At 35.2% G+C, this 17210-nt stretch overlaps 1 protein-coding gene across 1 annotated transcript; it reads right to left on the bottom strand.

Annotated features, from left to right (window-relative positions):
- Positions 1-1230: 1230 nt before the first annotated feature.
- tmem45a (transmembrane protein 45a) lies at positions 1231-15280 on the bottom strand. Its single transcript, XM_056459099.1, has 6 exons — positions 15046-15280; positions 11560-11770; positions 8899-9111; positions 5940-6124; positions 5714-5856; positions 1231-2090 (listed from the first exon to the last, which is right to left on the bottom strand). Exons 2-6 carry the CDS (start codon positions 11753-11755, stop codon positions 1994-1996), a joined length of 834 nt encoding a protein of 277 aa, XP_056315074.1. The 5' UTR covers positions 11756-11770; positions 15046-15280; the 3' UTR covers positions 1231-1993.
- Positions 15281-17210: the final 1930 nt, after the last annotated feature.

Here is a 17210-nt window from a genome sequence, read left to right as displayed (position 1 = left end):
CTGTAGTATTATTACATAGGTAATATATAGCTAAATTATAATTATATAACTGAGCATCAGAATGAGGAAAAAAGGTGATTTAAGTGACTTTGAATGTGGCATGGTTGTTGGTGCCAGACGGGCTGATCTGAGTATTTCAGAAACTGCTGATCCTACTGGGATTTTCATGCACAGCCCATTTACAGAGAATGGACAGAAAAAGAGAAAATATCCAGCAAGTGGCAGTTCCGTGGGCGCAAATGCCTTGTTGATGCCAGAGGTCAGAGGAGAATGGCCAGACTTGTTTGAGCTGAAAGAAAGGCAACAGTAACACAAATAACCACTCGCTACAACTGAGGTATGCAGAAGAGCATTTCTGAATGCAAAACACATTGAACCTTGTGGCGGATGGGCTCCAGCAGCAGAAGACCACACCGGGTGCCACTCCTGTCAGCTAAGAACAGGAAACAGGTTAAAATTCACACAGACTCACCAAAATTGTACAATAGAAGATTGAAAAAATGCTGCCTGATCTGATGAGTCTCATTTTCTGCTGCGACATTCGGATGGTAGGGTCAGAATTTGGCATCAACAACATGAAAGCATGGATATATCCTTACTTGTATCAATGGTTCAGGCTGCTGGTGGTGGTGTAACAGAGTGGCGGATATTTTTTGGCACAATTTGAGCCCATTAGAACCAATTGAGCATCATGTGAATGCCACAGCCTACCTGAGTATTGTTGCTGACCATGTCCACCCCTGTATGACCACAGTGTACCCATCTTCTGATGGCTACTTCCAGCAGGATAACGTACCATGTCATAAAGCTCGAATCATCTCAGACTGGTTTCTTGAACATGACAATGAGTTCACACTACTTAAATGGCCTTCACAATCACCAGATCTCAATCCAATAGAGCACCTTTTGGATGTGGTGGAACGGGAGATTCGCATCATGGATTTGCAGCCGACAAATCTGCAAAAACTGTGTGATGCTATCATGTCAATATGGACCAAAATCTCTTGAGGAATTTTCCAGTACCTTGTTGAATCTATGCCACGAAGGATTAAGGTGGTTCTGAAAGCAAAACGGGGTCCAACCCGGTACTAGTTAGGTGTACCTAATGCAGTGTATATGAGAAGACGCCTCTGATAAATAGCAAATAAAAAAGTCACTGCTTATTACTTTATTAAACATTTTATTGATAATGTTTTTGGAAGTTATTTAAAATTGTATTTAGCATCAATGCAACTTAAATTAAGTAAACCAATAAATGCAGTGATAGCACACTGTGATATTTAAGAAATTTAGATACAATGGCAAAAGACTGACAAGCTTTCCAAAGAATGATTATGGCTGTCAAAAATCACAAGAAAATACAACATCCATCGTTCATTTCATCTATAAAAGTGTCTTGCAAACTGCAAAGTCTTAGAATAGAGATCATATGGTATCACTAAAAACTATGCAATAAAAATGCTGTATCTTTAGATACTGACAAGGCACATTAACATTCTTCAATTGACACAGCATTGCATCAAAGATAAAGGCCTAATAATAATCAAAAACATCTTTTATAATTGACATAATTCATATACTGTATGTATAGAAAAGACTCAAGTTTTAATTTATTTCTCATCAGTTGGTCCTGAGGTGCATGAGAGAAACAGGGAGCAATATAATAAAAAATAATGACCACAAAAGATGGCAGACAGCATGGACAGAGAGCTGTAACTATCGCTCAAGTGATCGCACTGGGAACATGAGATGGAGATATTACACTATGGCTTTCATGATTTACTCCTGCGACTCACTTATCATGGTTTAATGAAACAGATCTTGGAAGGCAAGACTGTCACTGTTTATTATCTCCCATCTGCTCTTCAGGAAATGAAGACAGAGCTAATATTTAGTGACAATACCTTTTTGTTTCTGTCTGCCTTTCGCTCTCTGTCTCTTTTTTTCTTTGGGTTGAAGGCTAAAAGCATATGGATGCAGGGATGATGAATATTCATAAAATCTCATCTTCAGACTCCACTTCTTTTTCCCTCGGTTTCAAAAGACCCATTTCCATGGGTGGCACCCTCCTCAGTCTGGAACGCACCGCACTGGAGGGAGAACAAAATGTTGTATTATTAAAAATGAAAAACTAACTGTTAGAAACGTCTGTAAAAGTATTATTTCATATGAATTGCACACTTCCATTTAAAAATGTGAAGCTAATAACATTTCTTAATGTTGGTGATGTTTATATGCTGATTTAATTTGATTAGAAAGCCTTACTTCTGGAATTTGCCACTGGATCTAATGTCTCTACAGGAGTTAGCCATGAAATATAATTTATATCTATAAGGTATACTGTATCTAACAAGCAATCTTTGCTCTCATTAAAGTATAACTTTTTTTCCAGAGCAAAAAGTACATATCTAGTTTTGTTCTGGAACAAAATATATACTGTTTAGATTCATAGGGTTTGCATGTTCTCCCTGTGTTTGCATGAGTTTCCTCTGGGTGCTTTGGTTTCCCCCAGTCCAAACACCTGCACTATAAGTGAAATCAATGAACTAAAATGGCCTTAGTGCATGAGTACCTAGTAAATGGGTGGTTCCCAGTAATGGGTTGGGGCTAGAAAAGCATCCGCTGCGTAAAACATATGTCTCATTCACACTAGCAGCGACTTTGTAGCTGCCTGTCGCTCTGGATGGCAACCTGCTGCAAAGGCAGGTCTGTGTAGGACTACAGCACCGAGAATACAACCACATGTTGCCAAATATAACAGACTTTTTCCAGCCCGAAAGCTGTCCAAAACCCGCTCAAATGCACAGAAAAAAAAAAAAAAAAAAAAAAAAATATATATATATATATATATATATATATATATATATATATATATATATATATATATATATATATATATATATATATATATATATATATATATATATATATATATATATATATATATATATATTACGATTAATATTTTATTTAATTTTAATTGATTTCAATCGTAATTAACTTAGTTACATTAACTGTCTTAATTTTTAACCATACAGCAACCAACACCAGCTGTTACAGAAACACAACATAACCGGATCACATCGAAACACTGGCCCATCTCACCCACACACTGCACTTAATGTTGTGTAGATTACATTACCTTTTAGAGTATGTTTTACTTTCAAAATGGGGTATAAATTTGTCCCATTTGGTGTTTAAAAATCTTTTGGACATTATTAGGTGCTGCTTGACAATCAGACAATGCTTCTATTTTTGTTCTTGCTGTCAATTGCGGGAAAAAATTATCGATAAATGTGTCATGATAAACTGCTTTGAGATAACTTTCCTTCCCCTCCTCTCGTGGGTGGGCCCACACTGTTTGAGCCATGCACTGGTCACTACTAACCAAATGTAGTAGCAGCACACCATATTGTTTTGTTAAATAAGTTGTATATAAAATTTATGTTTTAAAACTGCCCAAATTTTGTCAACCCACCAATGCAATTTTTTACCCGCAAAATCAAATTCAATACCGCCCAATCTGGCAACGTTGAATACAACCGGTCACTGTGCGAGCTGAGAGAGGATCACGTGAACTCTACTGGTGCTCATATTGGCTGACGCTCAAGAAAGTCACTCTTCATTTGCATAAAGGCATTTGCATGAATGAGGCTTAATAGTTGCTGGTTCATTCCGCTGTGGCAAACCCTGATCAATAAGGGACTAAGCCAAAAGAAAATGAATGAATGATAATTTAGCGTCATCTCATACTCACGTAATATTGCACAGTTAAAACAGCTTTTTAAAAAAAATCTAATTTATTAATTCAGTAGCAAAGTAGTATTTAAGTAGCTATTACTGCAGTCTTCAATATAATAAATTTGTAGACTGATTGTTCATTTTGCAATCTTAAATGTTGAAAACAGTTGTTCCACCTAATATTTCATGGAAATACTAATGATGATACAGTATTTGCCATATAATATTTGCTCATGGTATAAAAGTCTTTTTTAAAGTCCTTTAAAGCTTTGAATAAAGTGTGTGCAGGTGTGCACATAACTGGTACGCAATTCAAAATGCAGACCAGACAGGGTGCTAGAAATGTGCTTTTGTCTCCCTTATTTAATTAATTTGGATTTTATTTAAATTGCATGGGACATAGTACATATGTTTGTGCAACTTTGACATGAGTGTGTTAAGGAGGAAGAATTTTAAATGAAGTTAGTCTCTGTGTGCAAACCGTACTCGAGACCATAGGTGCGTCCCAAATTGCACACTTATGCACTATTCTTTGCCATTTTGTTGTATAAATAGTGTAAATAGTGCATTCAAACTACAAAAATGCACTTTAAATATCCGGATGATGCATTTATTCAACAGTAAAAAGAAGTGTGTAATGTTGGACACTTTACGCACTCAACAGCCGCAGCTTTGCTCATGTAGCAAAAGGGGTGGCGCTATCAGGCACTTATGTTGGATTGTTTATTTATTTTGGATTGTGAAAGCGAAATTCCTCTACGAGAGTGATTATACCGCCTCCCGATGGTGAAAGCAGTTATACGCATGGCAGGTATTATTTGGTTTTATTCATTTATTTCACTAATTTGGCAACAGTCAAACGTTATCAGGAAACGGTTTGAATTACCGCTGGGTAAAAAAAACATTAAGTAGCTTTCCATTTGGGTGTCACTACATACTGTACATCTACTATGCTGTTGAGTGTGTAAGTGCATAAGTACATAGTGCATAAGTGCATAGTATATAGTGTACCATTTGGGATGCAGCTCATTTAAAAGCGGCGGTCTGGTGCACAGTTTACAGGAACTCTGGGATAGTTCATATCGCACCACATCATGGAAGAGAGCTGCTGTTAATTAGGTGTGAGTTTGTCAAACAGTGTGTTTATGTGAGAAAAGGTCTAATTTCTGTTCAACGTCTGTTTATTTAAACTTTTACATTACATTCATGATAAATAGATGTGTGTCGCTCAGTGTTAGCAGCGCTGAAAACAAAGCTACATTCAAGTCCAAAGTTAAAACTTGAGTGGGATGGTCTTTTTTAAAATGTTTCCCAAATGATATTTAACAGAGCAAGAATTTTTTTTCACAGTATTTCCAATAATTTTTTGTTAATAATGTCTTATTTGGGCTAGAATAAAGCAGTTTTAATTTTTTTTAAGTAATTTTAAGGTCAATATTACTAGATCCTTTTATTTGTTTTTGATTGTCTAGAGAACAAACCACTGTTATACAATGATTTGACAAATTACCCTAACCTGTCTAATTAACCTAGTTAAGCCTTTGAATGTCACTTTAGGATGAATACTCAACTGAATACTGAATACTATTCTTGACATATATCTAACAAAATATTATGCACTGTCACCATGGCAAAGATAAAGTAAATCAGTTATTAAAACTATTAAGTTTAGAAAAAAAATAATAATAATAATAATAATTTAGAATAGGAAAAAAATCTTATTTCCATTAAAAAGAAATTGGGAAAAAATATACAAATAGGCTAAAAATTCTGACTTCAACTGTATGTCATATACAAAATGTGAAAATGTGCGTTTATTTGTGAAAATGACGTCATGTGAGGACCAAGCAGCATCTCCAGGTACTATATTGAGAATTGGGCCAAAAAAGTTATGTGGAACCCTGAGTATACACTCATTTAGGTCTAAATTGTAATTTTTGGTGGGACATTTTCAAGCAGCTGTCATGCTCACCAGAGAACAGACCAGTACACTACAGCCACAGTGAGCAAAGCAAACGCAAGGTGCCAACAGTAGCATAATGTGACGAACACTGCATTGTCATGGTCTGCCAGATCCCATTTCACTTGACTTGGAGGGTACAGAACAAAGCCAATCTAAAAAAATAGAAGAATAGGAAATAAGAGTTAAGCAGTGGAAACTGAAAGGACTGCATGTATTTGCAGGCACTACCACTGACCTGCCAGAACCAGCTGCCCTGCAGTACAGTGAGAGTTGCTCTGAGCAGCTCAAGCAGAATATTCCCCCTGTGGAAAACCTCCAGAAGGCAAATGAAGGCTTGTCCAAAGATGGCATAGAGGAGAAGGGTGTGCACGTGGACATCAAGCATGCCTCTACCATGCAGATGGTAAAGGAACAGGAATCCTGAAACAGGCAGTGTACTTTAAATGCAATTTTTGAATTACCTTTGAATTATGAAAATCATATTTTGCAAGTGACACTTCCAGTTTTAATGAACTTCTAATCCAGGGGTGTCAAACTTCACAGCCCTGCATAGTTTAGATGCAACCCTGCTTTAACACACTAGGTCACACTAGAGGCTAGAAGTCATGCATATTTCTGTCGTATGGCACTGTGAAAAGGGTCGGGATTAAACAAGATGATTAAACACAAGCGAGCGATTGGTCTATATTTTACATTTCTGTACAGAGAGGTCATGTTTGGATCTTCCATTGGTCACGTGATGCGATTTCGCAGGTCGAGTTTACCAAGCTTGAACTTTCCGACGCAGCAAACTGCGAAACTTGTAGCACAAGCTTGCGTTTCTGGTCTGCATTTACATCTGTATATATGGAAGTCTATGGGCTGAAAAGTGCAGTGGGACCACGGATTTACCTGTAGGTTTCAAACAAGCCTGAAGGACTCAATTAGTTTGATCAGATGTGTTTAATTAGGGTTTGAACTAAAGCCACGGTCACACTGGATTTTTCTGCCCATAGACTCCCATTCATACGCGTGCGAATACGACAGACCGGAAACACAAGTTTCGCAGTTCGCTGCATTAAAAAGTTAATGCCTGGCAAACTCTGACCTGCAAAAGCGCATCACGTAATTGTGTAAGACCAGTCGAAGATCAAAACATGACCTCTCTAGACAGAAATGTAAAATATGGATCATCTTGTATTATAATCATCTAGTATAATCCCGCAGCTTTTCGCAGTGCCGAATGACAGAATTTTGCAGGCTCAAACTCTAGTGACCGCGGCTTAAACTGTGCAGAGCTGCGGCCCTCCAGGAACTGGGATTGACACCAGTGTTCTAATCTAAGGCACCGTTCACACTAATACGTTTTAGTTTTAAAACAGTGTTTTAGAATGAAATCCGTCTGTGTCCACACTGGTGTTTCACCCAGCGTTTCTGAAAAAACTCTCCGTCCACATTATACCACTGAAACCGCACATCATGTGACCACACACACACACACACTCGGGCATGCACTGTAGCGATGAGAGCTGTGCACGTTGGACTGCTCATCAAAGATCTACCGCTGGATCTAATCTCATTATATTTGTTAAACCTGATATTTAATTCATCTTGTCTCTATGTAACAACATATTCCCTGACTTTGGTCTTAGCTGAGTGCAGAGATAAGTTAATATATTAATTTATATAATCACGTACATGGAGTCTGCACAATTGACTGACTGCTTGCCTTTATTTCCTATATTGTATAAACTTATTGCACGTTATACTTTTATTATGGCCATTATTGATTATTAAAACTGATATTTAGCAAAAGAGAGGGTTTGTTTTGTATTTTCAATAAAAATGAAAGGAGGGAGTTATGTTATAGGCTCCGTTTTGTTATAACATGCATACAGTGAAGATGACGGTCATATAAATATGCAGCTACACAATGCCTCAAAATTTTTAGTGTCTGTTAAATTGTTAATATCAAAATGAAAATAGGCAGTTCCTTATATCATGTTTTCATTTTATCATTAAGAAAGTGAAACAACGTAGTTAGGGTGATGTGAATGAGGTTATAAAGTAGCCTACACTTTTCCCTTTGAAGATTTACCCATTGTGTCCGTTGTAAATTCTGAATTTACAAGCAAAGGATTCAAGACTGAACTTTGTTTAGGCTACCTAATACTGAAAAAAAAGCCCCAATCAGATTTTTTCAGTTGTCTCCGTTTTCCCCATCCACACTAACACGGAGCAGAAAAGTTTTCAAAAGAAAATGACCTCTTCAGCATTTTCAAAAAGCTTCGTTTTCAGGGCTCGAAGACTCTGGCGTAGTGTGGACATATGGCGTCACCATAGCAAAACTTATGCAATTTTAAAACTAAAATGTATTAGTGTAAACAGGGCCTAATTCAAATAGCATAGTTGCACTTTAAATAAGGCTTATCTGTCAGTTATCTGTTGGATCTTGTGCCTCAATTTGTATCTATAAGCAAAAATACGTTTCAAAACAAATTTAGTGGTATATAAAGCAATTTAATAAAAATTAAGTTTCTGAAACACTAAGACAGTGATTGACTTCTTTCTAAACAGGGAAAATGTAGGTCCCAACAATTATTTACCCTAATTGGACAAAGTGAGTTATAAATGACGGCAAAATAAAACAAAGGTCAAAGGTCAGATGTACAAAAATTATGGAAAATGATTTTAGCCTTAAATACTCTACAAATAAATAATCTCTTTTTAATCTCTTTTTTAAAGTACCCTGAGCAGTTGTGGTCTGCTCTTCTGTTTTTATCAACAAATGATTATTGTGTTTTTTGCAACAACAACAACAACAAAAATATTGGCAACTACTTTTTGTTTAAAGTTTAACAGAAGTAATTGCTGTGACTTTTTGATGCGTCTCAAGGAATTAGTTCGGTAAATGTGTTTTCATCAGAGTTTATGCTCATATATTTTTATTGGATAAAAAATATCCAACTCACTTGAACGTATATATTTTTATGCACATTTTTAGAATCTTGTAGAATCCCATACAGTTTATTTTTATACAATTTCCTAAAAGATGCATACTAACGAATGGAAACACAGCTAAAAAAAGTGCTCAGTTTGGCCAACAATTATTCTACTTTCCAACAACAACAACATATTAACAATATACACTTTTACACAGTATTAGCTCCATTTCAAAAATCAGTTTGAAAAAACAAAATAAAACAGGATCCTACCCTCATTAAAGAAAGCAAGTGCCAGCAGCATGCGGTCTAATGCGATTGGGGCGATGTCTGTGCTGTGGACTGTGAGAGAAATGGCCCCTGAGATGGCAAAGAACAGGTACATAGTGGTGTGCTGCCAATTCATCAGCTGCTCCCAGTGCTGAGTGGAGGAATCATACAGCTGAAACTTGGGTCCACCAGCTAAAAGCTGCTCTGCTAGCATCCCTGTGCAAACAACAGAAAAACAATCATTTAAGCCATTGTGTAATACAAATTTGCTTTTAATACTTAATAATATAGTTCACTGCAGGCAGCCTCAAAATGACTTAATTTGATGCCTTTAGTGATTCTGTTAACTATAAATGTCTTTGCAACCACAATGGTGAGTCATTATAATGTTGGTAGAATAATAACTGGATCTGTGGTTATTGGTTTGGAGTTCACTGAATAAGTGGACTTGCAAATTTGCTAATGGTCAGTGCAATGTTTTGTTAAGAGAACATCAAGACTGTACAGATATTAAGCAGAAAATGAGTGCAGGCTGACGTGTGGAAATAAAAATGTATACAATCTAGTTCCAAATTAAGGGCTCCATTTTACAAGCCTTCTCTATTTGGCCTCTTTACTTTCTCTTTACTTTACTTTTACTCTTTACTCCTTTACTTTTGTGGATAAGGAAACAGTGTTGTACGCACTCCACTGAAGACATCCATCAGCCTACATATTTAAGCACAAAGATTTGTTTCTAAACTATTTCTAAATTCAGTTTTATCTTCAAGCAAATGAATAAATGAACAATAATAACAAAGTGTGGTCAAACATATCCAAACACACGTCCTATGCCCCATATGGTCCAAAACCCGACAGGTAAACAAATCTAAGCTTGCTTTTAATAAAACAAATATAAATATGCATATAATAAATAATACTAATAACGATAATAACAATATACAAAAGCAAATTGTCATGAATAAACTAAAAAAAGCCCCCCGGATATTAAGAAGGCATGAAGGGAGTGGTTTTTATATTTATGTAGAAAATAATAATCTTTGTAATATTTTAATCCTTTAATTATTTTTCATATGTAAAGATATTTGCGTATTGCTGTTCATCCTGTGTGTATTAAGCAATGTGTATGCGTTTAAGGCGTACAACTAATGTGCTCTGCACTGGACTTTAGACTAGCTTTCAGCTGGTCAATTGCGCAGTCTATTTCAGTTTCTCAGAATAGCAACCCACCAACAATGCGCCTTAACACACCTCCTTTCTAGACCGGAACACCCATGACTCCACAAAGTGATTCAAATAGGTTTGCTATTTAATGAATGTGGCGCAAAACGTTAAAAAATTAAGGTTGTGTTGGTCTGAAAATCACGTCAAACACATCTTGCACCTTATTACGCCAGATGTATGAGAGGGCCCTAATATATACAACTAAAAAGTAATCTTTTTTAAATCATGAATTCTTCATGCATTTCCTGACTATGGCCAGTGTCTCAACTACTGTGCCTTTATTGTTGGAATCCATTCAGGCCAAAGAAACTCTTTTTGTTGATTAGATTTGGGCAGGTGAAACTTGTCTAGTCAGTAGCTGGACGGGTTGTTTCACCTATCTACCTCATTTATATGCATTTCCTCTCCACCTTACCACTGCCCCTCCCCATAACATCCACATACACAGGACAAAATGAGACGAAATTAGACTCTTGTGGACCGTAAGAGACTCTTGGCTCTTGCCGACTCATGTGGACTTCTTGAAGATGCTGTTTGACTGCAGAACAACCAACACGTCTCAATAAAGAATTCTGCTTGTAAAGTCTCATGGCCTGGGTTCTGAAATTTCCAATACATGTTACTACAGTATATAGTCAATAGAATGTGTATCAAAATATTGTGTTATTATTCATTCATTCATTCATTTTCTTTTCGGCTTACTCCCTTTATTAATCTGGGGTCACCACGGTGGAGTGAACCACCAACATATCCAGCATATGTTTTACGCAGCGGATGCCCTTCCAGCTGCAGTACATCACTAGGAAACGTCCATACACACTCATTCACACACATACATTACAGTCAATTTAGCTTACCCAATTCACCTATACCGCATGTCTTTGGACTTGTGGGGGAAACCAGAGCACCTGGAGAAAACCTACACGAACACGGGAAGAACATGCAAACTCCACACAGAAATGCCAACTGACCCAGCCGAGGCTCGAACCAGCGACCTTCTTGCTTTGAGGTGATCGTGCTTCCCACTGTGCCACCGTGACACCCATGGTGTTATTAATAGTTATTAATTTATCCTAAACATCCTATTTTATTGTTATTTATTAATGTTTAATAAAAACCATGGGGTTTTTTTTTTTTCAAAAACCATGGCTTCCTGCTAACTAAAAAGATCTGGATGTATTAGGCAGCCCAACTATAATAGTGAAAAATACAGGCCGCAATTAGTTTTAGAAAATAGAACAGAAAGTGCTGCTGTGAGAAAACCTGATGATTTTTTATATACCGAATAGAGAGTGTTAGAATACAAGGTCAAGTGCTAACAATGGGAGCATTAAAATCACACTGCAACACTGAAACCAAAGACACCTGGGAAACCTTTGTTTTGTTCACTTGTGAGGAGAAACGTCTTATTATATTAAGGAAAGCAAGTCAGCAACTTACCAATAATAGAAAACGATAAAATGACAGCTCCTTCTATGATTTCTATGCGGCGTTGGAGTGCTCGAGACGCCAGTCTGCCCGCACCGGCGCTTTTGTTTCTGCGGGTGGCATACAAAAATGTCTGCTTGGCAGCCCACCAGAGACCAGTGATCAGGAAGAAACTTCCAGGCAATGCATGGCCTTTAAAACTTCCCATGATTTCCTAAATGTCCTAGAAACAAGAGTAATAATTTTACTCAGTATGAACTATTCAACTTCAAAATGTCTCATGAGGATTTCCTAAACATCTTGATAAACAGATACAATACTTTACTTATAAAAACTGATTAATAGTTCTTCACAATGTCCTAAAAGTGACAATTACAGAATACAATGTTTACTAAATGGTGAATTATCAGCACATTTTTACATATTTACCAAATGATGGTTAACAGAGTAAGGAATTTTTCCACAGTATTTGAGATAATATTTTTTCCTCTGGAGAAAGTCTTGTTTGTTTTATTTCTGGTACAATAAAAGCAGTTTTTTTTTATTGTTTTTAAGCCATTTTATGGTCAATATCATTAGACCCTAAACAAATATTTTGTTTTCTTCCAGATTGCCTACAGAACAAATCATTGTTATAATATGTTTTGCCTAATTACCCTAACTTGCCTAGTAACCTAATGAACCTAGTTAAGCCTTTAAATTGCACTTTAAACTGAATACTAGTATCTTGAAAAATATTTAGTAAAATATTATGTGCTGTTATCATGGCGAAGATAAAAAAAGTCAGTTATTTAAACTATTATGTTCAGAAATGTGTTGAAAAAAACGTTTTGTTAAACAGAAATTGGGAAAAATATACAGAAGGACTAATAATTTTGGCTATGTCTGTTTTTTTGTAAGTTTTTTTTTTTAATAAAATAAAATGATAAACTTTGTATTCATACACTTCACTTTTTCCGATTCTGGGGTAAAATAGAAATATAAGATCTCTCATTCTTACAAGTGTGAAAACATTGACACAGGGTGGAGCCAAACACAGCATTTTATTGCCCTCCAGAACAAATAATTCCTTGTACTATGCCATAGACTATAGAGGTTACAGAAATGTCAGAAAAACTAATTAAAAATGCACAGCAAGGTGCTGTGAGCCTTAGGTTCCCTAATGAGGGGTTCAAGCATGCACTTCGCGGTTCTATTTTTCTACAACAATGTGATGATAGTTTAAAAAAAGAAAAGAAATAAAGCCCAAATTCATATCCATTAGAATGTATAAACTATTAATCTGGGAGATATAAATACATTCATTATAGGGATAGTTCACCCAAAAATTAAATAATGAAAATTTTGTGGTTACAAAGCAGACAGTATGAGATTCTTTCTTCTAAGGAACACAAAAGAAAAAAAAAATTGAAGAATGTTGAAAAATGGGAATAAAAGGTGAAAAAAGGATATTATAGAAGTTAATACCAGTTTCCAACATTCTTCCAAATATTTTCTCCTGTGCTCAAAAACAAAAATCAAAAAAGTTTGGAACAAGTGGAGGGTGAATAAATAACAACTGTAATTTTTGGGTGAACTATCCCTTTAAAGCAGGTTCCTGTCTTCATCAACCACAATGAAAGATAAACGACAAGTTAACTTGTACTTGACAAAACTTTAATGCTGCATTTAACATTTAACTTTAATGATCAATAAAATCGACTTTGCTTCTAATCAGTAAAATATTAACTTATCAAGCAACACAAAAGAAAATCTAGGAAAAATGTTTTCTCTTCCTCCTTTCTTCGGATTTCATCAACAGTCTGATCAGCACTGTCATTAATGGCCTGTCTGTGACATTCAAAAGAAAAGCTGTCATTACTGCCACAATCAGATGTGTGAGTATCTAATCAGTGTGTGTCCTTGAGCCCATGACCTAGTCTACAACAAACATCTTCTTCTGTTTACAATTGCTTTTACAACACTAACATTTCAATTGTGTGTAAAAAAACAGCATAGGGTGCTGCCATAAAGCATATATGAATATTGTTCTCATTCTGTCTATATTATATCCTTAATATGGAATGATAAATCCTTAAAATTAATTTCTGTGATCATTTTACATAGCCCATGACAATTGAAACCAATTCTCATTTTAAAAGGATAATTTGGTATTTATAATTTGGCCATAATTTACCCACCTGTTGTTATAAACCTGTTACAAAATAGTTACAAATCAATTTATTTCTTCTGATAAATAAGAAAACAGTGGTATGCAGACTTGCATCACTTTGAGAAGTGGCTAAAGTTTTCAACATTTTTCAAAATATCTATAACATAAAGGTTTGGAACAACTTCAAGGTGAGGAAACTATTTTGGTGAACTAATTTTATAGTTACAAAAATGAGTTATTAATCAAATGAATATATATATATATATATATATTATTTTATTTTTTTATTTATTATTTTATTTTTTTTCTCGCTTAGGGTGCTTACAAAGCCATTGACTTGTATTTTATGGATCACCAATTATCATTGTTTCAACTACAAACCATCCTTAACATTCTTCTTGAAGAAAAATGTCAACTACATTTTTGGATGGTCTGAGGGTGAGCAAATCCACATATTTTTTTTCTTTATTGCGAAATGTCCTTTTAAACATCTAATGAACTCCACAAAATGTTCTTTGTTTATAATAGAAAAACAATGTTCTTCACTTAAAGAAATAACAGATCTTTTTTTAATAACTTTTCACTAAACAGTGAAACAAAGATTCAATATTTTATAAACTTTATTTTTTTAAAGAGTGTACAGAATGTACATGATGACAGTACTTTTGTATTAAGTAATGAATATTTAATAGGTGGCATCTCTGCATCTTTGATCTCTAAACAATCTGTTCTTCAGGATGCTCTGCTGTTGCCATAGAGACAAACGAACGCTTTGAGGGCCTCTCTAGTGAAGAGGCCCAATCCTTTCATCTGTTTATGACAACATGAGGACGACATTATTTGGAACATTATTTGTAGACTAAAACATAGTCATTTTTAAATAAACAATGAACCACCAGGTAAGCAGAAACTACATTGAACTTTTACAAACAATAATACAATTATTTTAAATATCCTAGTCTAAAATATGATGGAAAGATCGCTAAACAGTCTTTAAAAAGCTTACCTGAAAATATGATTCGTGCTCATGAGTGTATGTTAGAAAGCCATAAAGGTCCTGTAATCATTAATGGAGGTAAAGGTCTGCTGTTTAATTGGGCTTTCTAACTACATGAGAACAAAACGACCCCTGATGTCTGAACTGACTGAAAACATATATGTCATGTGCTAACGTATAACGATGAAGAATACAGTTTAACGATTTTTCTTTTTAATAAATGGGCTGTTTTGTACATATACAAATCTATTCTATGTAATTGAAAAAAACGCTTAGTAAATAAAAAATAATTATTCCCTTAGGGTAACGTTACAGTAAGTGAAAACATTGCCTATAGTGAATATCTTACCTTACAGACTGACCAAATATCTGAGATATTCTTCTGAAGAAATCTTAGGTCGATGCTTTTCTTTGGTCTGCATTTGATGCTATAACGGTTCAAACAATGTCTTCAAACAAAACCACACGATTGCTTTTCGTCCCTCTTGTCCATTCTGACTTTTTACTTCACCAGAAACTCTCACGCCAACAGCTTCTTCACTTTTCCAGCTGTTTTGCCACCAGATTTGGGGGGTTAGTTTTCTGAGGGTTTTATCACTGGATTTTATCTCCTCCCATTCCATGAGGCGATTCGTTCATGGAGGGACCCAACGTCACTTCTTTCGAAAATGATTGGTTGGTCTGGCTGTCAATCAACAACTGGTCTCTTTTCCACGTGTGCATTTTTTACCTCTTAGACAGTTGAAGATACAACAAACGGAAATTTCAGTCTAGACTAGAGGTTTGAAGTCATGTTGAAAGCATATTAGCGCAAGATTTTTTGTTTTAGTATATTATAAAAACCTTTGTAAGTCATTATGGTTGGATAGACTGTAATGTAGTTCAGTGTTCTTCTTTGGTAACGTTACTTGTCTTGTTATTCACAGAAGCACAGTAGCATTTTTGGTGTTAGGTGTTTTTTCTCTAAAGTTGTTGTGTCTTTTGTTTTGATCACAGTAGCATTCGCAGTGTTTTGGTGGTTTTTCTCTAAAGTTCTTGTGTCTTTTATAATTGTAGGGCGGGACATGATACGTGCATTAAAGCACGGTCAGGAGAGGGCTTGTAAAAAAACATCTTGTAGTAGGCTATTCTAGACAGAAAATTCTTAAGTTATCAGAGTTCAAACATTGCTTTTTAAAACACACATAATTACACTACGTTTGTATTAGGCTATTTTGTATGCAACATTTTCATATCCAGTTCAACAATTACTGATTCTAGAAATCTGGAGAATACTTTAAACCAAGAGGATTTTGGCAGAGTCTGGGATTTTTTGAGACACCAAGGTGCTAAAATTGTTAGCATTTTGTTAAAATCTTAACAGCTTGCTAACAAATATCAGCAATCTGTCAATCACGCCGGTATGCGTCACTAAATACAACAATGCCAATGTTATCAACATATTTTACAATATATGTAAAACAGTGTTTCTCAACCACGTTCCTGGATGACCACCAACACTGCGCACTTTGGGTGTCTCCTTTGTCGGTCATGCCATTATAATTCTTTCAATCTATGCTAATGAGCTGATGATCCGAATCAGGTGTGTTTGGTTAAGGGTACACGGATATTGTGCAAAGCTGGTGGTCCTCCAGGAACGTGGTTGAGAAACACTGATGTAAAACATGCTAGTAACTTGTTAGCAAAATGATAAATCTTATAATTTTTTGTCAACTTAACTTTTTTTTTATAATAATTTTTTAGGGGGTTTCACTTTTATTGTGATAGGACAGTGGGGATTTACAGACAGGAAAGTATGGGGAGCATTGATAGGGGAAGGGTCGGCAAAGGACCTTGAGCCAGGAATTGAATGCTGGTCGCCGTGAGCACCTCTGTGCTATGTGTAGATGCACTAACCACTAGGCTATTGGCGCCGACTTGTCAAATAAACTTTAACCTAAAACAAACTTGCATACTGTGACATTTATTACACTTTGTGTTACTAATGGAAAATAATGAATTGTATTTTCTTCCTATTCATATTTTTAGATCAATATAGTACAGTAAATATTAATTTTACTCAAATTAATGTAGTATGAGTTAACACATAAGCAATCAAGTAGTCAGATTATACACTCAGAAAATACATATTTTTTTACTTGTTCAAACTACTACATTAAAATGAGCTGAAACAACACAATTCTGGGTATTTCATTGGGGCAACTTTTTTTAATGTTCAATCCACATTAATTTGTTAAAATTGTTAAGTAAACTTAATTGATTTGTGTTGGGACAACATTATTGAATTGTGTGGAACCCTGCATTTTTTACAGTGTATAAGGCTATTTAATATTAATTTAATAGATTGCATTACTAAATGTTTTCATATAAATTTGTAATCAGAATGCAATTTTAACATAATCAATAAAGCTGCCAATATTATTTATTTCATACTTAAAGTTTACATAAAATGGCACTCATATCACTTAAATACAAATGCACTCAAAGAAATAAATAAAATAAATAAAACATTTT

This window comes from Danio aesculapii, chromosome 6 (assembly GCF_903798145.1).
Source record: "Danio aesculapii chromosome 6, fDanAes4.1, whole genome shotgun sequence".
NCBI lineage: Eukaryota > Metazoa > Chordata > Actinopteri > Cypriniformes > Danionidae > Danio > Danio aesculapii.
The sequence above is the reverse complement of the archived record's forward strand: the minus strand, read 5'-3'. Positions and strand labels throughout refer to the sequence as shown.

Bases quoted from the DNA above. Each gene is read 5' to 3' on its own strand.
- tmem45a (XM_056459099.1), bottom strand. From the start codon at position 11,755: ATGGGAAGTTTTAAAGGCCATGCATTGCCTGGAAGTTTCTTCCTGATC. The intron at 6,125-8,898 runs GTAGGATCCTGT...TGCCTGTTTCAG, and splicing joins ACTTGCTTTCTTTAATGAGG to GATTCCTGTTCCTTTACCAT. The intron at 5,857-5,939 runs GTCAGTGGTAGT...CTATTTTTTTAG, and splicing joins AGGGCAGCTGGTTCTGGCAG to ATTGGCTTTGTTCTGTACCC.